We start from the raw sequence: 20,969 nt of genomic DNA, 5'->3' as shown, positions 1-20,969 counted from the left end.
CCTCAAACCCCGTGCTGACACCCTCTCTTCCTCCACTTCCACATGCAGTTCATTCCTCCAGTTTTTCTCTGACAAAATCACTGCCATTAATCACTCCCTATCCGCTGCATCTGACACACAAACATCTCCCCCAACATCCACCGCCACAATTCCTCCCTCCATCTCCCTTGACCTCCCGAGCCCTCTTCCCCACGGCATTCTCTCCCAGTTCACTCTGGTTAACCCCCCTGAAATACTCCAACTGATCAGCTCCTCCAAACCCACATCCTGCTCGCTTGACCCTCTACCCACCCCTCTTCTGAAGTCCTGCCTCCCCGTCCTTTGCCCCTACATTGTCAACCTTTTCAACTCCTCCCTGTCCCAAGGAACCGTTCCCTCTGCCTTCAAAACTGCTGCTGTCACTCCCATCCTCAAGAGACCCAGTCTGGATCCCTCCTCCCTCAGTAATTACCGCCCCATCTCCAACCTCCCCTTTCTCTCTAAAACAATAGAACGCATCATCTCCAAACAACTCCACCGCCATCTCCAAAAAAATGACCTTTTTGAACCCCTTCAGTCTGGTTTTCGTCCTCACCACAGCACAGAAACGGCACTCATCAAAGTCCTCAATTCTCTCCTCACCTCTGCTGACACCGGTTCCCTCAACATCCTCATCCTCCTTGAACTGAGTGCAGCCTTCGATACCGTGAGCCACACCATCCTGCTTACCCGACTCCGGGATATCGGTATCGAAGGTACTGCACTCAGGTGGCTCCAGTCCTACCTCTCCGACAGATCCCACTTCATCTCCCTCAACAATCACTCCTCTACCACAGCTTCAGTCACCCAAGGTGTTCCCCAAGGTTCAGTACTCGGCCCCCTCCTCTTCATCATCTACATCCTCCCCCTTGGTCAGATTCTCCGCCATCACAACCTGAACTTTCACTGCTGTGCTGACGACACACAGATCTACCTCAGCACCAAATCCCCCCACAACCCCCCTCTCACACACATCGAATCCTGTCTGACTGCAATAAAATCCTGGATGCAACACAACTTCCTCAAACTCAACAGCAATAAAACTGAACTCTTCCTCATCGGCTCCAAATCCACCCTCAGCAAAACCCCCAACCTGACACTCACCATCGATGGCACCCCTTTTTCCCCCTCCACCCAGGCACGCAACCTTGGCGTGATATTCGACCCCACCATCTCCCTTGACCCCCACATCCGCCAAGTTGTAAAAACCTCATTTTTCCACCTCCGCAATATCGCCAAACTCCGTCCCTCTCTCACCCGCCCCGCAGCTGAGCGACTCATTCACGCCTTCATCTCCTCCCGCCTTGACTATTGCAACTCACTCCTCTTCGGCATCAGCACAACATCCCTCAACAGACTCCAGCATGTCCAGAACGCAGCCGCCAGACTCCTCACCCACACCAAATCATGGCATCACATCACCCCGGTCCTCAAAGAACTCCACTGGCTTCCCGTCTCACACCGCATTCACTACAAACTCCTGGTCCTCACCTATAAAGCCCTCCACCATCTGGCCCCACCCTACCTCACTGACCTCCTCATCCTCTACCGACCACCCCAGTCCCTCAGATCCACCTCAGCCGGTTTGCTCTCAATCCCCAAGGCCAAACTCCGGAGCTTCGGGGACAGAGCCTTCTCTGTGGCAGCCCCGAAGTTCTGGAACTCCCTCCCCCAAGACCTCCGTGAGTCTGATTCCCTCACCCTGTTCCAGTCCCGTCTCAAAACCCACCTCTTCAACTCTGCTTATCCTTAAACCCGCCCCTCCCCGCTCTGAACCAACATCCTCCTGACTGCTTTTCTGTTTTTGTTTTTGTTTGTGTTTTTGTTCTTGTTTTGTTTGTCGACCTGACTCATAATGTAAAGCGTCTTTGGGTCTAGAAAAGCGCTATATAAATCCCATTTATTATTATTATTATTATTATTATATTAATGTATAAATACCTTTTCAAAAATTACAATATAAATAAATACTGTAGCGACTCTGATAGGATGGTGAGGGTGTCACTCAAGTATCCCCCGTCTCTCTGCCAATCATAGAGCTGTACCGGGATACTGGTTGAGGGCGGGCCTGTGGTTGGGGGAGCAGACGGGGGAGGGCGGGAAGTGGTGACTAGTATGGGTTATAAAAGTGGGTGTGTGAGAGCTTAAGGGAGTGCGAGGTTGAACCTTCAAGTGATATCTATACCTGTGATCTTCAAAGAAAATAAGAGTTATTAAAGCCTAATAACTAGAAGCCTGTTTCCGACTCCATCTGTGAACGTGACAATTCAATTATTTAACGTATTTCTACATTTACATTCACTTACAGATATTTATTTATGTATTTATTGAATGCTAATGATGTGGGTGGTCTGAATGTAAAGGAGAAATACACTAAATATATTTATCTATTCATGTCTTTTTTTTTTTTCAACGATATATTTCGGCATTTATGTATTCTTTTATTTATCCACTTATTTCTGTTATACAAATACTGTACACACAGTGGCTTATCAACCATTAAACACAGCCACTTTAGGAAAGGATTCATTTAGAGAGAAAAGCAAATGAATGAGAATCAGCAAAACGTTTGCACACAGAGAATGAGCGGCTCCAGCAGAAAGTGAAGACACACACCGAGCAGTTTATGTGGAAACATTCTGCCCAACCTGCCCATGGCTATTGTTCCAAAGCAATAATTATTACCACTAATAACGGCTTTTCACATACGAGGACTGGATGAAAAGCCGAACTCACGGTGAGGGATTTCATTTTCAGATTATAGTGTTGTGTATAATGCCGGAGCAAATATCTTCTATAATGATTTTTGAACGGTCCAAATAATAATAATTATAATTGCAAATGCAGTCTTCTAAAGCTGCATTTGACACAAGGTGCTGAGTTCAGAGCGCACCAGTGAAACCTGAGAGGAAGACTGTTTTTATTAAAGCTTCCATCATCTCAAATATTGTTTTTTTTTATTCTCTCATCAACTGGGAAACATTGGAACAACCCTCATAATGCCCAACCTTTGAATAAAGAAAAATATACAAAACTAATACATCACAACGGAACGGAAACACTAAAACATGATGCACACAGCTGGGACCGGAGCACCTGTTGACATGTAGGGCTAGCTAACCTAGCTTACCTAGTCAGATCGGAAGGAAAAAAACGATCACATTGTTAAAATAAGCCAATAAAACTTCAATTTTAGGTACGTTCCCAGTGACCGTGGGCCATTTTATCATCATATAATCCCCGGACATCACCAAACCCTAGCTGGTCTCAGCTGTGTCCCCTAACAGCCACCGTAGGTTAGAGCTAAAACCAGACCATCATATAATGGCATAAAGCTGCACTGTAATAACAATAACTTATTTATTATCATCTTGTTTGGCTGTTTGTTTTTTAGAAACTGCTATTTATATTATATATTTAGGCTCCCACATTGCTTCCCTAATCCACAACTACTTGCTGCCAGCTAGAGTAAAGAGGTAAGGGACTTGCTAGTTGTTGGCATGGTGGAGAATTGGACAGTTACAGACTGAGGTATTTGCCTCTGGTATCGGTGGACACCAAAACAGAGCTAAAAGGACCTTATAAATTGAATACAAATATGCCTCCAAATACATTGTTTGTGTCTCATTGTGGCTTCACAAGTGAATAGCAACACAAGCTATTTGCTTTAGAAGATCATATTTCAGTCTAGTGCCAACAGCTTGTTCTGCTGCCCCCATGTGGCCAAACATCTATTTACACAGCTTTAATTACTTTCTCTTTAGAATGGCAGCACTAGCAGTACACATTTTCTATATGCTTTAAACATTTAACCAACCGTGCTGACAATAACAAATATAGGTCAAATATTGCCTAGAGGAAAAACCATAGGTAAAAACTGTACTTTGGTAAATGACATGACAATAACATGTTGGAGTATGCTTGTAATAAAGATGTACAGCTCTGGAAACAATTCCAAATTGTTCTTAAATCTCAATCTCTACCTGTATGACAGCCATTCCATTCCAGTGTCTGTTGAATTCCAACACAGAGAAGTGTGGTCAGTACTTTATAGGATTAAAACGAAAATCTCCATTTGGTTGTTACACCAGCAAACTTCAAACACTTAATACATTTAATGTTAATTAGCGCTTGCCTTTTATAAGGCATCACACTGAATAAGAGGAAGTATTATGAGAGTCAACCGTTAAAACAAATCTGAACTTGTATGTTAATTATACCATAGGACACAAATAACTAAGCAAGGAAACTCAGAAAGAGAAATTACTTTTCTCTCAAAGTGAATTTATTTTAGTTTAAGTTGAAAAACGGAATAAAACATGTGTAAATCAGCAGCTATATACATATCAACAAAGAAGAGACGGTTGTATCTGTACAGCTAAAAGTGTCTGGTCTCATCTTTTCATCTGCAGCCCTGTCAGCTGGGGGCGTTCAGGATGATAAACCAGGGTTGTATTCCCGATACTCCGGGGGTTTGCTGCACCAGCAGGTTAGTAGTCTGGCTTCCTAACATCACTTGGCTGGATACGTTGTGGGGAACCTCTTCACGGTTCGAAGGCCTCTCCTGCTGTGAGGAGCGCTCCCCGGGGATGGGGATGGACTTTAACTCCTCCACAAAAGGAGTTGGGTCCTCCAGCACCTCATCAAACACCAGCCTCATCAGGTCATCCACGTAATCTGTAAAAAAATTCATTCAAATGAGTTACATGCCTGCTTTTCAATTATAATCTTCTGAATCTGTCTTCCTTGTACGTATTTGTGAGGTGATCTATCTACTTTTCAGAGTGAAAGGAGACGGCGATCGCTGAAGTTGAAGTTCATATTCTGAAAGGCAAGACTTTGTTCCAGACCATGCTCGCAAACCTATAGAACACACTACAGGAAAAGAAAAAACCCAAAAAGGATAATAGAGCCTCTTTAAATAAAACAATGTTAGGACTCACTGTGTGTTGGCTCTGTTTTCACTGGCTTGGTGATGCATTCACCCTTGAAGTCCTCAAGGATCACGACCTTGTAGACCACTTCACGGTTTGCATTTTCATTAAAATGCATGACTACTAAATACAACCTGCAAAACAGAATAGCAAATTAGAATGAACAACAATTTGATTTTGTTGTTGTAATTTTTAGCCACTAATAGTTTGTTACCTGCACAACATCTCCATGAAAGGGAGAACCCCATTCTTTGGCACGAAGCGCTGGATGAGTCTGTGGAAGGCCTCCAGAGATGCAGTCTGGTTGTGATGACTCAGCTTCTCTACATCCCCCACTACTGTCTTGTTTACGAGAACTTTTTCCAATTTGTTGAATGCAATTGAACCTTAGATAAAAAAAACAATCCACAAAAAACAGTCCATAAAAAGATCAACCAGTATTTCAAAAGAGATAGTTGAAATTATTCTTGTGGGTGTTCTTTTTGGAGTCATATATATGAATACATACCTGGTTTGACATATTTACTTTCATCCCGGGACACTTTGACAGGATGCTCACACTTGGGGAAGATGGGGTCTTTGTGCACGTGTACATTTTGCACATGGTTCACCAGTGAAGTCCACTTGGCCACCTTCTCGGGCCCTGAAGTTGAGGACACTGCGGTCCAGTAGACGTGGTTCTTGATGCTGCGCAGCCAGTTCTTCAGCACCCCACAGTCTTTGCTCTGCGACAGTTTTTTAAGTTTCACGGACAAATCTGCAAGAATGTACACATGTGTTAAATGAATATACAATGACAAAACACACAGTGTATTGGATGAGATATACAGTGATAAACATTCACCTTTTTCAAAGTGCCACACGTCGTAGAACTGTGTGATGTTGCGATCGCTCAGAAACCTCTGGATCTGTGGACGGCGGTCTGTCACGATGTACTCCACTGGCAAACAGTTAGACTCCAGAACATTCAGGCAGCGTTTCAGCCCCTCCTTCTCCATGTGGATCCTACCTCCTACTTCATTGCTCTGGTAGAAAAAATAAATAAATAGGGCTGTCAATGTTAACGTGTTAACACATTCAATTAATCTGGAAACATTTACACGTTTAGAAAAAGGAAAAAATTAACGCAAATTAATAACATAACTAAGTTTGAGTCCTTCCGTAATTCCACGGGGATTTTCACTAGATTCAAGATTCAAGGCTTTATTGTCATGTGCACATAAGCTACAGTGTAGATATGGCAATGAAAGATGTAAGTCACAGGCTCCTCCAACAGTGCAACAAAATGAAAACTATGAATTGCATGTCCGTGAGAAAGCAAAAAAAGTGGAGTAATTCGCACAAGATACATGTATACACTGACTGGAGTACACTGTGAGGCTACATACACTTAAAGGGGCCCTATTCTGCTCACTTTCAGGTTCTTACCAGTATGTAGTGTCTCTACTGGGACTTGTCTCCATGCTTTAATCTTCAAAAAGCTCTTTATTTTTCTCATACTGCCTGTGCTGCAGCACCTCTTTTCACCGTCTGTCTGAAAGCAGAGCCCAGTCTGCTCTGATTGGTTAGCTGGCCGGCTCTGTGGTGATTGGGCAACTGTCAGAGATGACCCGCCCCTTAGCCTATCACGTACAATGTGTTTGAGCGCTAGACAATACCAGCACGCGTGTGACATAGTGATGTCACTATGTTACTGAAGTAAACAAAGGAGTCCGAATGTAGCCTTTACATACACAACAACCTATATAACACACTACAGGAAAGGGAAAACCAAAAAAAAGGAGAATAGGGCCTCGTGAAATAAGCATACAAAAAAAAAAAATGCAGAAAATTGTAACACACCTGAACGAGCTGCAGGTCCACAATGCGGTTGCTCTCCAGGTGCATCAGAGTGTAGCTGCCATACTTTTTCCCTAAAAACAACACAACAGACAATGGTAAGACTTTTAACTAGGGCTGTCAGTCGATTAAAAATATTTAAATCGCGATTAATCGCATGATTGTCCATAGTTAATCACGATTACTCGCAAATTAATCGCACATTTTTTATCTGTTCTAAATGTTCCTTAGAGGAATATTTTTCAAGTTTTTAATACTCTTATCAACATATGAGTGGACAAATATGTATTATCATTAGAACAATGACAAATATTCTCATGAATATTAAACATAACAACCTCTGAACATTACAAATATTCGCCTCAATTCAATCTGGAACCACTCTCATTCAATAATACAATACAAAGTGTGTCTGTGTGTGTGTGTGTGTGTGTGTGTGTGTGTGTGTGTGTGTGTGTGTGTGTGTGTGTGTGTGTGTGTGTGTGTGTGTGTGTGTGATGGGTCGTTGGAGCTATGTGCAACTCAAGGCATATGCTCGAACGGGAGCTGCCTGGACGCTGCAATCATGTTGCGCGCACTATCCGTGCTGAGTGTGCTGACTTTTCCCACAATGTCCCACTGTCTGGCTACTAGGCTTGGGCGGTATCATTTCTTTCATACCGTCACACCTTGCTGACATCATACCGTGGTATACGGTATATGACGGTATGACTTGGGTCGACTTGAGTGAGGTGGCGTTCGAACGGCGGCAAATAGATGTTTCGAACGGTATATTATATGTTCGGTGTAAAATGCAGACCGAGCCGGTAGACGCTCGCAAAGTGCCGCGGCGTGCGCGCAAGTGCAAAACAAGGGCTGCATACATGACACATTGTGCAAATGGCACATTTCGAGATCGGATACAGGACGCGTTTGTAGATGTCCGACGTTGTTTCCATTGTGAGCTAAGTTAACAATATATCATCATACATAAAGATTTCCGGGAGTAAATACTTGACTTATTGAATAAAGTTTGCTATATTCACTAACTAGTTTGGCAATATTATTCCGTGCATGTGTTAAAAACCTTATTTCCATTTGATTCATTGGATTACTCGCGTGAATGTTTAGCACGTAAATGCTTTCGTTTTTAAAACCGTCCGACCTCGACTACAAAACCATCAACCAGTTGCATAGGATTAAAAAATGTCAACACTCACTCACCCCGTCTTAAACATTCCGAAAGAAGTGCCTCTGTCTCTCGTTGTGCTGGATGAAGTCACTGGCGAAGTCATTGGGAGTAAACCCAAAATAGTCCCAAACAGGGGCAGAGGCATTTTTCTTTTTTACTAGTTCTGCGAGTTCGGGGCCGGCAAATGCTGCCGCCATCTTGCTCAGCTCAGCTCTGTGCTGATCTCTGAGAGCGGGAAAGACGGACTGCCCTCCCCTGCCCTCTGCTGGCGCGTGCTGTGCATTACAACCAATGTCGTCCCTGTCAAAACTCCGTGTCAGTGTAATAGAATGAAACGCATCTGTGATTTGGCGCACAGTCTGTGACGTCACGGTATTGAAAATCAAACCGACGTGATTTCGAAATACCCTGGTATACCGTAATACCGTCATACCGCCCAAGCCTACTGGCTACCTGCATAAAGTGAAGTGCTCGGCGCAGTTGTCGGCGAAATGTCACTCCTCTGTTTTCATTTAAACAGCTCCTTATATCCGTTAGCGCAGCTAGCTAGCACCAGATGCTAACAACAACAACAACAATACACGTAAGGTCTCTTTCTCATGCCACACATACACACACCCTCCCGGTCCTTCCGATGGCCAGTCGGTGCCTGCCAGTGAGCATGGAAGTGTAGTCTACCGCAAGCGGGCAGCAGGAGAGGGGCTGTCAGCATCAGCTTTTAGATGGTATTTTAAACTCGATGCGCTCTGAAACTACGGGGCGGCCGAGGACAAAAAATACACATGCGTTAATCGCGTTAAAATAATTAGTGGCGTTAATTTTTTTATGTTATTAACGCGTTAACTTGACAGCCCTACTTTTAACACCATTTAATGTACAAGTTGTTTGCTTTATTTTAAACAGACCTGTCAGGTCTTTTTGGTCAGAGTATTGGCTTACCCGTTGTTTGCATATCTCCACCAACTGCGACCTTTCCACCCTGGTGTAGCTGCTGCAAGAGATTGTGCTGATCCACCTTCCACTTGTAGACAACAGCAGGCTGCAAGAAACTCCTAGCATGCTTCCTGAAGGTGTCATATGGAAAAATCTGGAGATGCATGGCCTTGCATATCTACGAAAAACATGACAAAAAGTTGTAAAAAAAGGTGCCCCGATTGAAATGTTCACATGCTAAAGGTGGCATTAGCGATACCTTTTCCAGTTGGGAGAAGCATGACCCGGTGAAATATGTGGCTGCTGAGATCTGGAGGTTTCCAACGGGGGTGCTCCCGACCACAGGCTGGCTCTGCCACTGTCTGGAGTAAGTACAGTTCTGGCAGAGCTGGGTGAATGCCACGAACGTCCCCATCCGTCGCCGCAGGACTTCACAGCTCCTCTTACATACAGGACAGGTGTCGAACAGCTCTTTGAGGCAACTCTCAAAAACGATGTACTTGCAGTCGCTGTACGTGGGTCTAACATCAAACAGAAGAAATGAAGACGTTGGCTTAATATTTACAATATTGCTGTGCAAATACCTCCTAGGAATATTTCACTAAGATATTCAAACTTACGGCGTTTCGGATCCCTCTGTAACGACAGAGCCAACAGGGCTGTACATTGCTTCCTTAGGCTCACTTTTGACCTCTCTGGTAGGGTCCCATACATCCTCTTCCTCCTCCTCTCCTTCCTCCTCCATATCGTACTCCAACTCAAGACGAGGCCTCTTTCTTGGCCTCAAACCTGGTGTCTCTATAGATGTCGAGGGCAAATGGAAACCTGGGTGACTGGAAAACGTTTCGTTGCCAACTTTGTGAGAGGACTCTGTTGTCTGGCTGCCTGTGAATGAAAGGAAAAATACACAAATATGTCACTGCTATAACATTGCTTCATGTTATTTCTGCTGGGCCTTTTTTAAATCTTAAGTGCACTGAATATCAACTTATGACTCATGTATAACTAACTTGTTTTACAGGTACTGCATCTCAAACACAAAAACCAAGTTACATACCTTTGCTTCTCACGTGCCTGTGCTTCAGAGTTCCCCAGGCCAGCTGTGTGCCGACCGTCACCTTTTTTGGAAGTATCAAAACCCTCGTGCCCACTGACATGGTTTGTGGAGCGTCAGTCTGGCATCCTACATCATGGAATCTGGCTAAAGGTGCGATGATCTGATTTTATTAAAAGAAAGGGCAATTAGATACATCAAATTAATTTTGCATCTGATGAATATTCAGAAACTAAAAAGCACATTAAGCTTGTGTTGCACAAACACGGCCCAGTCTTACATCAAGAACAACTACACTGCTTGTTAGAGCCAGTCTTTTGTTTTTATAAAAGAAGGCCAAAATGTCGCCTATTCGTGACCTCTGTCGTCAAGACACTATAAAAGACTACAATTCCCTCGGCGCCAGCCTCTGAAGAGACAAAGAGATAGGAAACCTGTGCAAAAGATGCTGTTGAGCTTTTAACCGCAAAGGTATATTAGCTTACACAAAGTAAAAGAAAGAAAGAAGTCTAAGTTGTTTATTATTTTATTTGAGTTTTGACTCTTGTTTTGATTTGTTTGACTATTCTAAATGGCTATTTTCTTTGATGAAAGTATGTGAAAAGTGTATTATTTAATTTAGATTAAACGTGATTTGCATAGCATCAACACATCATCGGAAGCCAAACAAGTCATCACAACTGTAAGCAAAACAAATTAAGGAAAGATCACAAGTCAAAACTGTCTGTTTAAGGCGACTTGATAGAAAAAAAGGAAGGAAGTAGTGACACTGTTGTATATGCAACGTTATAGTGAACCTCATTTTAACATGGCACCAAGTAAAAGGACATCCAAGTTGCTGACCTGATTTTGGTCAGAAAAGTAAAGATTCTATGAAATTAGAACAGTTAATGATTGCATTTATAAAAGCTCCGGTGTGCAAGATTAACTGATGATATTCGAATGTGTCAGAGTGGTAGGCGTGGACTTTGAGGAACCATTGCTGACTTACCAGGAAATAAACATTTTGATTGTTTTGCCTCATGTTCCCACTCATCTTTTGGTTTAAATAACTCCACAGGAACACTTTGCTGCACATTCAGTGCGTGTGTGACGCTGTGATTGAGAAGCCTAACTCAAGAAAGTTACAGTAAGGACAAAAGACTGAGAAAGTAAATGTGTACACCTGTTCAAAACAGTACCTCATTAACTCTTTAGTGTTCTTGTTGTCAGTTTAACATCTGTGTATGGCTATTTATCTGATGCCAAGTTGATTTAAGACCTGTTTATACCTTCATGCAGCCTATAAGTGAAACACACGTTGTTTACACACAGCTTGAAAGCAGCTAGCGGCAAGTTGTGATCTGCAGCGATCATGATTTATATTAAAGACTACACACCTGTTTGCCTTTCATGACAATGATACACACTACACTGTGCAGCACACATATATCCAGATAACCCCCTGCAGTCTGCCTACGGAGCAAACAGGTCCACAGACGACGCCATAGCCCTCACCATCCACACTGCCCTCTCACACCTGGACCAGAGGAACATATGTGAGAATGCTGTTCATTGATTACAGTTCAGCCTTCAACACCATTGTGCCCTCCAAGCTGGTCATCAAGCTCAGAGACCTCGAGGGCTCAACATCGCCCTCTGTGACTAGATCCTGAACTTCCTGACGGGCAGACCCCAGGCAGTGCAGGTGGGAAACATCACATCCTCCACCCTGATCCTCAACACCGGAGCCACTCAAGGCTGCGTGCTCACTCCTCTCCTCTACTCCCTGTTCACTCACGACTGCGTGGCCACACACAGCTCCAACAGCATCGTGAAGTTTGCTGATGACACGACCGCCATCGGCCAGATCACAGAGGCAATGAGACGGCGTACAGAGAGGAGGTAGAAAACCTGACATCTTGGTGCCAGGGTAACAACCTCCATCTCAACGTCAGCAAAACCAAGGAGCTGATTGTGGATTACAGGAAGCAGCAGAGAGAGGGACACGCCCCCATCACCATCAATTAGGGATGTAACGATATATCGAATATATTTTTTTTAATCTTTTTTTTTTTTTTAAACCTTTATTCAACCAGATGGTCCCATTGAGATCATCCATCTCTTTTTCAAGGGAGACCAGTCCAACATGGCAGCAAGTAGGTTACAACATGAACATAAAACAACAGATAACAATAAAGGACATCGTATTTACAGGGCTACATGTACATACCTAGAGACATTGACAAGTACCAGGGCTCGACATTAACGACTGCCTGATGGCCTGGGACCATCTAGTAGTTAGCTCGGGCAATGAAGCCTCACTGCTGGTTGCCCGATCGGGCAATCTATTATGCCAGTATCATGCAGCTCGCGGATCCAGGAATGAGTGACCTGACAGTAAAACTAAACATATCTATAACTAGTTTAGGTAGTTTGAGAGGTAATTAAAATAGCTACGTGTGATATTCTAACCTGACGTGTGTGTTTTGTTCCGCTCACCGCTGCATGTGATCATGCGGAGCTGCGTGTCGACTCGTCAGCAGCAGCTGATCTCTCTCTCCCATCAGATTAGACTTCACTCGCATTTATGTCCATATCGATCAGATCCAGCTAGTTCTAGCTAATGATATGACTACCTGCTTATTAAAAGACACCTAAACAATAAGTGTCGCTATGCAACTGGGTGAGGCCACAAAGTATAGCGCAGCATTATGCATTTGTTTACATGCCCACCGGAACCCTGAGGCATTACCAACAGATCAACGCACAATCAACCCATACAAGACATCTCTTTCTCCACATTAAGTGTTAGACATTAGAACTTGACGTGTCTGTCACATACTCTTCTTGTCTGTCACATAAGTGGCGCGACTGAAGCGGTATTGCGCTAAAGGGAAATTATTTTGACCGGACATTTTGACCGAAGGGATGTAGATTTGTCGGCTAACGGGAACTCTGATGTCGCCATGTTGTGTGCTTCGCGGTTGCGCTCAGCTCCTCTCGACTGCTGCTCGGTTATGGCTAGAAAGGATCCGTCTTGTGTAAGTATGGCGTCACGTTGTCGTTGTAACTCTCGTTGTAATCGGAGCAGCTCGGAAACACATCTACAGCAGTAACATCATGCAACATACACATGCATGCAGCAGCAATATTAATAGAGAAACATCAGACATAATAGTAAAACACTGAAAGGGAAAATTGTATTTCACCAGGAGCTATCTTGGGGCTTTTACTGCGACAACGTTGATTTGCCTGTGAATAATAAATAAACCATAGTGTTGGTGATCTAAAGTGTTGTCATTCTACTTTGAACAGCAAGACCGCTAACACCCTATTTCAACAATCACACTCACTGTAATTGACATTAAGTTAGTTTAGCTTCTCACCATCATTTGCTGTGGCCCACTGATGTTAACGATCGTAACTGAAAGGCTGCCTGCCAAAAGTAAACATTCAGCCATGTGAATTGCAAACTCTCGCGAGCGTTTTACACAAGACGGATCCTTTCTAGCCATAACCCTGCTAGCTACTCGGTTATGGCTAGAAAGGATCCGTCTAGTGTAAATATGACGTCACGTTCTCATTGTAACTCTCGTTGTAATCGGAGTGGATCGGAAACACATCTACAGCAGTAACATGATGCAACATACACATTAATACAGCAGCAATATTAATAGAGAAACATCAGACTTAATAGTAAAACACTGCAAGGGAACATTTTATTGCACCAGGAGCTATCTTGGGACTTTTACTGCGACAACGTTGACTTGCCTGTGAATAAAAAATAAACCATAGTGTTGGTGATCTACAGTGTTGTCATTCTTCTTTGAACACCAACAAGACCGCTAACGCCCTATTTCAACAATCACACTCCCTGTCATTGACATAATTAATAGTTAGTTTAGCTTCTCACCATAATTTGCTGTGGCCAACTGATGTTAACGATCATAACTGAAAGTTTGCCTGCCAAACGTAAACATTCAGCCACGTGACATTCAGCCAAACTCTCGCGAGAGTTTTACACAAGACGGATCCTTTCTAGCCATAACCCTGCTGCTCGGGTCTGCTCGGTCAGCTTCCAGATGAGGAGGCATTCGTTCGACCAACTTACAGTAGATAACATTACAAACATTTTTAACAGGGGCCATAATAGTGTAAATAATGTTTGTTTTGGCAGTTATAACTGAATGTAATGTTTTCTACTTTTTTACATCTGGGAAGGCATTTGCCTTCATCAGATGGAAAGTTTCTTGACCAACAACTTAAGTATTTCTTATAGCTATACAGGGCATGCAAGCGACCAAACACAAACAAACAAGTGAAATGAAGAATACAATTGAAATTGTACAATATAATATTGTGCTGGTTCATCTAATAATTCAGTCTAGAGAATGTACCAGACAGCATCTAAGACCTGCAAAAATCTAAATGTTCTAGGGCAGGGGTTTTCAAAGTGTGGGTAGGTGAGCCTCCCCTCAGAGAACATAAGAACAGCCCCCCTCCCAATTATTATTGCTGGTATTATTATTATTATTATTGTTGTTGTTGCTATAATGCAGGGGTATTCAATTGCATTTCAAAGAGGTCCAGTAAGAGAAAATGTAATTAAATGCTCTGTTTTCGCTGTCTACCTTCCGCCATTTGAAATTACTCCGACTGTTTCTCTCCTCTTGTCTCGTCTCTGTGTGTGTTTGAATCTATCGTGCTGACTGCACCAATTCGATTGGCTGAGTAGCGTCACCTCCTTAAAACATCAAACAATAACTTTTAAAAACCTTTTTATTTTTATGTTTTAAACATATTGTATAAAACTCCCCCACTACTTGGAATATTCCTTGCACCCCTCTAGAATAAGCCCGAATGGTCTCAACCATATTGCATCAGTAACGTGCACTTGTTATTATAACAAGATCGCAAGGACGCTGGTAGCGATCGGAAAATTGAGTGTTGTTCAGTTTGTGTGTTGCGGAACATGCGTGTCCGTGCAAGAAAATATACCACACACCCAATTACAATTGCATGTTCAATTCACTACCCTGGAAGTTAATACAGTTGTTAAAGTTGGAACAGCCTGTGGACAGCCGTTCTTCCTTGCATGTCAGTCGCCTACACCTTCTTACAGAGGACAGGCACATCTAGCTGCAGCACAACCCGTATATTTCCGCACGCCGTGTTCCCAAGACATATTTTTTTTTACATTTTCAACATGGTGGATAAATCCTTATATGCTCCCGGTAACACACTGAACGTCAACTTTGCCTCCTTATTACACTCACCCCTACTTTAGTGGGAACAATGAGTCTGCGACTTTGATGCACACAGGAATAAACGCAGAGCATCCTCTGGCTGCAGCCTTGACCGGTACTTGCTTTTGATCAAAGTCAATGCGGAAAACCTGCACTCACACAGTTAGGTGGAGGTGAAGGGAATGAGCACTTTTACAGCCTTTTTGGCGAGGTGGGGGAACTCGGTCTCCACAGACAGCCACAAGTGGGCAAGTGTCACTTTACTCGTCTTTTTCTAGTTCTTTTGTGTCTCACGCTGCGCCTCCCCTGAAGCTCTCTGGCGCCCCCCAGGGGAGGCGCGCCTCACACTTTGAAAACCGCTGTTCTAGGGGGAGGCCCCCCAAACCCTCCGTGCGTCATTTCGTCCGTGCACATTTTTCAGGGCAATCTCTATTGGGCTCAGGGCCATCTGTTAATTAGCTTAGATGGCCCACAAGGCCCAAAATCCTTACGGCCCGTCTACACTACAGGCATAACAAAATCTTGAAGCTGGGCCTGTCTGAAGCTTGGCGATTTTTTGCGAGCAACGCGACCAACAACCAATCACATGAATCTCCCGCCCCCGACATACAAAGCAATAGCAATGTTAAAACGAAGTAAACTGGATATAAACTCTCCAAACAGGCGAAAAACCTACCAGTTTCACCCACTGTCTCTGCCACCTCCCTCCATGCCTGGTTCCTCCGGTTTGTATCCCGGTAAATAGTTCTGGCCGTAAATAACCGGGTGATTTGCTACCGTAATATCTCGTTTGGAATATGACGAAATGAACTCTGTCTCTTCCAGCTTGCACGCGGTTTGATTGGCTAGCGCTTGCACTGGCGGGATTTGCATAAACGGGATTTGATTGGCTGATTCCAAGCATCGAGCCTCAACAGTTGAACATTGTTCAACTTTTGATGCCGATAGATGCTCGTGATGCTTGCAAAGCCATGCTCCCCACAATGCAGTTCGGCGAAGATTAAAAATCTTCTACGTCACCCCATTCAAGTGAATGGGCGAAGCGTTGAAAGCATTTTTCGATGCCTGTAGTGTAGACGGGCCGTTAGTGTCATGCACTGAGTACCAACAGTATATTTATATCTCGCCCTGTCAATAAGCCTCCCCTTCTTGGCAAAAACTGTATTTGTTTTGAAGTGGTGGAGAGACAATGCACAGTTTTACCCACTGTTACCCATGGCCAAAGCATATCTCTCTGTCCCAGCAACATCAGTACCAAGCAAGATCGTTTTTTCCACAGCAGCGGATATTGTAAACGCCCAAACATCCCAGCTTCTACCTCGAAATTTGGACATGCTCATATTCCTAAAAGATAACCTTGATGATGCTGAGTGAGTGAGTTAGTGAGTTAGAGTTGAGTTACTTGAAAAACTAAAGTGAAACTTGATTTAGTCTATTGCAGGGTCTGATTATTATATTGTTGACACTTTAAAATACTACTATCCTACTAAAATGCTGCACAAATCAGATTTGAAAAAAAAGATTACAAAAAAACAATTCACATTTTTTTTCTTTATTTTTCAATATCGCGATAAATATCGTACCGTAGACTTTTTAATCGTGATATTATCGTACCGTGAGTTTTTGGTATCGTTACATCCCTACCATCAATGGGACTACGGTGGAGAGAGTCAACAGCTTCAGGTTCCCCGGTGTCCACATCACTGACGACCTGACATGGACTCTTCACACAAACACCATCACCACAAAAGCTCGACAGCGGCTCTTCTTCCTCCGCAGGCTGAGGAGGTTCAACATGGACTATTTTTCTTTTTGTATTTACTATTTACTCGCGCACGTTTTTCTGTTTTATTGTGTTGCACTGTTGGAGGAACCTGTGACCTAAGATTTTCATTGTCATAACTACACTGTAGCTATGTTCGTATAACCAATAAAAGCCTTGAACCTTGAACATAATATCCTTCTTTTACTTTTATACTTTCAGCTTTGTATTCCCTGACCCTAGATGTTATGTCTACTTGCTGTGTTGCCTTCCCTATGTCTGTAATGAATATGTCTAGCGGTATTGCATATTTGAATTTAATTTGTGCACTGTGTTAATAAATATAAATAGGTTAATAAAATGTGCAATTAACACAACAAAGGTGATGTAACTTATGTAAAGAGGTGGGAAGTAACTAAGACATTTACTCAAGTAGTGTACAATTTTGAGATAATTGTACTTTACTTGAGTATTTCCATTTTAAGCTACTTTGTACTTCTACCCCACTACAATTCAGAGGTAAATCATGTACTTTTACTTATTTTATACGTTTAGTTACTTTGCAGACTTGAATTAATGATTTGAAATATAATCAATTCTTAAATCAGACTTTACCTGGAGTAAATTTACAAACTACCCTGCAGTATACAAAGTCATTCAAACTAGCTGCACCTTTACCAGCTTTGAGAACACTTTCATGATCAATCTTTATAAAACATATCATATATATTATTCTGAAATGGACCAATCTGTACAATGAATACTTTTACTTTTGATACTTTAAGTATATATTTTGCTAATACTTTTGTACTTTTACTTGAGTGACATTTTGAATGCAGAACTTTTACTTGTAACAGAGTATTCCTACACTCTGGTACTTTTACTCAAGTAGAAGTGAGTACTTTCCCCACCTCTGCTTATGTAGGCTATTAAGTATGCAATTTGTAACACACTGAATGTCAACTTGGCCTCTTTATTACACTCACCCCTACTTTAGTGGGAGCAATGAGTCTGCGTCTTTGATGCGCAGAGGCTTATGATGCAGGGATCAGAGTCCTGCATTGGGTCGGGTACCCGACGGGTGACACGCAAAAAAAGTGATTAGCGGGTGGTATTTAAAAAAAAAAAAATAGTCCGGGTTCGGTTCTGGGTAAAACAAAGAAGATGCGAGTCGGGTCGCGGGTTGTTGCATAATAAATATATTTAAATAATAATAATTGTATTTAATGTTTAAAGATTCCTCAGACCTCTCCCGCAGGACCGCGCATAATCATAACAACTGCACCGCATCAATCTGCTGCTGAGCGCGCCACATTCGAAATGGCTGAGGTGAAGAATACAGCATTATAAATAACTCTTCCTCCAGAGCCAAATCCAACGTCTGGAAGGCTTTTGGTGTCATCCTAGATGGAGAAAATAACCGAAATCCCACGCTTTTTGAGCCAAATACACAAGTGCGTGTGTTAACAATTGCATGTTTTCACTGCTCATAGGATATGCGGGTTCGGGTCGGTTTGCGGATCTTGTGCTGACGGGTCGGGTCGGTTTGCGGAACTAATTGGCAATATGTGCGGATGGCGGGGCGGGTTCGGTATTGCATGTCGCGGGTACGGGCGGAGCAGGTCTTGAAAATCAGACCCGTACAGGACTCTGGCGGGGATGCAATGTAGACAGGAATAAACGCAGAGCATCCTCTGGCTGCAGCCTTGACCGGTAGTTGCCTTTGATCAAAGTCAATGCGGAAAACCCGCACTCACACAGGTAGGTGGAGGTGAAGGAAATTAGCACTTTTACAGCATTTTTGGCGAGTTAGGGGAACTCTGTCTCCACAGACAGACAAAAGTGTGCAAGTGACACTTTATTCATATTTTTCTCGTTCTTTTTTCCTCACGCTGCGCCTCCCCTGATGCTCTCTGGCACCCCCCAGGGAGAGGCGCCTCACACTTTGAAAACCGCTTCTCTAGTCTGGATGATAGGAAAGGAGGTTTCAAACTTCCTTTATAACCTCCTTTAGTTTAGGAACCACTGGACCTCCCTTTACGAAAGGAGAGGAGAAAATGCTGCCCCACAATGCCTTGCAGCCGCAGCATTTGCCGTCACACAACATTTGGCCGTTCACGGAAATAACCGATTATGACCGAGAAATTATATCATGAAAGTTACGCTGCTTATTAAAACGTATGTGGTAGTGCTTTGTTTTGAACGTATTATGATCAAAAAGAGAAATATGAACGTTGGTTTTTACTGAGATTATCAAATAAGGTCAACATTTCACAGTCTCTACTGAGCTGTGTGGGGTTTGTTCAACTTTTAAAAAGATGTTTGAATGGTGATGTACACAGTGATAGATGTTACTTTCCTTTTTTATTTCAATTCCAACTTTGGTCATGAAGAATATGTTTCTCTGTTGTCCACGTTCATAAAGCATAAAGCAACAGCATCAGAGCACGGTGCAGAGTCTCCAGATGTGTTTACAGTAGTCCCTCCTTCTTATTATACATCCATGTTGTAGTCCGCTGTATAGAAAACTGTAGTTTTCCCACAGCGGCAGACGCACATTTATGACTTCCGCTGGCGCATCATAAACACGTCGGATAGTGAAAGTGCAGTCGGATAGTGAAAGTGCAGTCCGATTCTCTAAAGTATCGCAGCCTCTTCTCCTAAGTCCTTTTGAATTATCCTATCCACTATCCCTTAACCCCGTGACGTTTCACACAGAGGTCAAGGGATAGACGTTAGGAGCTGATTTTTGGACTATTCGACCGCAACCGAGGAGTCAAGGAGGGGTAATTAGTGAAATGAGAAAGGGCCAGGGAGAACATCCATGCAGGAGAAGCTATCAAAAGTGGTCACTGGGTCCTCAAAGTCCACGCCCACCACACGTCTGTGTATCTTACACACCGGTGATAGTATCAACTTGTCTTACGTTAGCAAGTTAGTAAAATATGTCACACAATGTATGTTGGCTAAGGTGGTTTCGGTCGTGTTGGTTGGCAATAACGCAACTGTGAAATGAGAACAGAGACTGGGCAGGAACAACAGCGCCAGAGTTATTGTTAACTCAGCTAACGTTAGCAAGATAGCTAAGCTACAGCTGATAGAGACCGTATCATAAAAGCTTGTAACAATACACCGACGACACTAGAGCACATTTCAACATGTTGTGAACGGAAAAGAACACCGCCATATTTATAGAGTTGGTTGAAATAAAGCAGATAAGCTCTACAGTTTGAACTTCATAACATTAGCTAGCAAATTAGCTGAGACTAGCACTGTGTTAGCAACTCCACAAGTAATATCAAAGATGACTTACAAGTTGTGGCACTGGATTGCCAGGGTCACCAAACAAAGTAGGCACTGCCCCGTATTTCATGTGTAAACGTTGCGAAAATCCGTTTACGAACTGTGTGTGGTTCATGAAGCAGTCGTCGGTGAAATGTTGGGAACACAATGATAGGTTCGGGTTGAACTGTGTGGGAATACTGATGAAAATGAATTGCAGCCATTTCTTCCTCAACTCCTCTTCCTTCGGTAGTCCAAACAAGGGGAGTTTCCGTTCGCAGCGCATGAAACAGCGTCTTCTCGACATGGTGTCGCAGTGTTTAGGAACCACTTGGGTTCTGCTCGGTCCGGTTCTGACAAGCTTGTGCTGCGGAGCAGGCCGAGAGAAGCGTGAGGGGGATGGGGCTATGCAAATGAGTAACATAGTGATGTCACCACTCTATGGAATAACACAAAGGACCATCAACGAGGCGTTTGGGGGGTTCTGTGCATGATGTGGTTTCTGTAGTGTGAATCTATACGCCTACTGCCTGAATCTGCTTTATGGTTCACTTTCTTTAGTTAATTTGTTCTTTTTTAATTCAGTAGGTGAACCTATATGTTCATAAAATAGTGTGTGTGAGCATAACTGTGTGTGTTAAACTAAAAAGGAGCATTTTCAGCTCATATTTCATTTCTGCTTTTTTAAGCTGTAGTATGTGCTCATGTGTTTCAGTGTTGGTGCACATGCTGCTGCCTGAATATGCTG

At 43.1% G+C, this 20,969-nt stretch overlaps 1 protein-coding gene across 2 annotated transcripts; it reads right to left on the bottom strand.

Annotated features, from left to right (window-relative positions):
• Positions 1-4,268: 4,268 nt before the first annotated feature.
• LOC307016695 (uncharacterized protein) lies at positions 4,269-20,639 on the bottom strand. Of its 2 annotated transcripts, XM_079645934.1 has the most exons (12): positions 20,253-20,639; positions 9,953-10,112; positions 9,516-9,780; positions 9,155-9,416; positions 8,902-9,073; positions 6,795-6,865; positions 5,797-5,977; positions 5,461-5,709; positions 5,167-5,338; positions 4,962-5,086; positions 4,795-4,842; positions 4,269-4,695 (listed from the first exon to the last, which is right to left on the bottom strand). In XM_079645934.1, the coding sequence occupies exons 1-12, from the start codon at positions 20,526-20,528 to the stop codon at positions 4,436-4,438; spliced, it is 2,241 nt and encodes a 746-aa protein (XP_079502060.1). In that variant the 5' UTR covers positions 20,529-20,639; the 3' UTR covers positions 4,269-4,435. The 2 variants fall into 2 exon arrangements, with proteins under 2 accessions (XP_079502060.1, XP_079502061.1); XM_079645935.1 differs by lacking the exon at positions 4,795-4,842 and having other exon boundaries at positions 20,253-20,638.
• Positions 20,640-20,969: the final 330 nt, after the last annotated feature.

Source organism: Notothenia rossii, assembly GCF_949606895.1.
Source record: "Notothenia rossii genome assembly, chromosome: 8".
Taxonomy (NCBI): Eukaryota; Metazoa; Chordata; class Actinopteri; order Perciformes; family Nototheniidae; genus Notothenia; species Notothenia rossii.
Note: the sequence above shows the minus strand (reverse complement) of the source record. Positions and strands in the feature narration are given on the sequence as shown.

What these genes read in the sequence shown, in the direction of transcription:
- LOC307016695 (XM_079645934.1), bottom strand. Translation starts at nt 20,528, where the DNA reads ATGTCGAGAAGACGCTGTTTCATGCGCTGCGAACGGAAACTCCCCTTG. An exon ending in CAGGCACGTGAGAAGCAAAG is followed by an intron (nt 9,781 to 9,952) that starts GTATGTAACTTG and finishes TTTCATTCACAG; the next exon opens with GCAGCCAGACAACAGAGTCC. An exon ending in GTCTCCTTTCACTCTGAAAA is followed by an intron (nt 4,696 to 4,794) that starts GTAGATAGATCA and finishes ATTTTTTTACAG; the next exon opens with ATTACGTGGATGACCTGATG.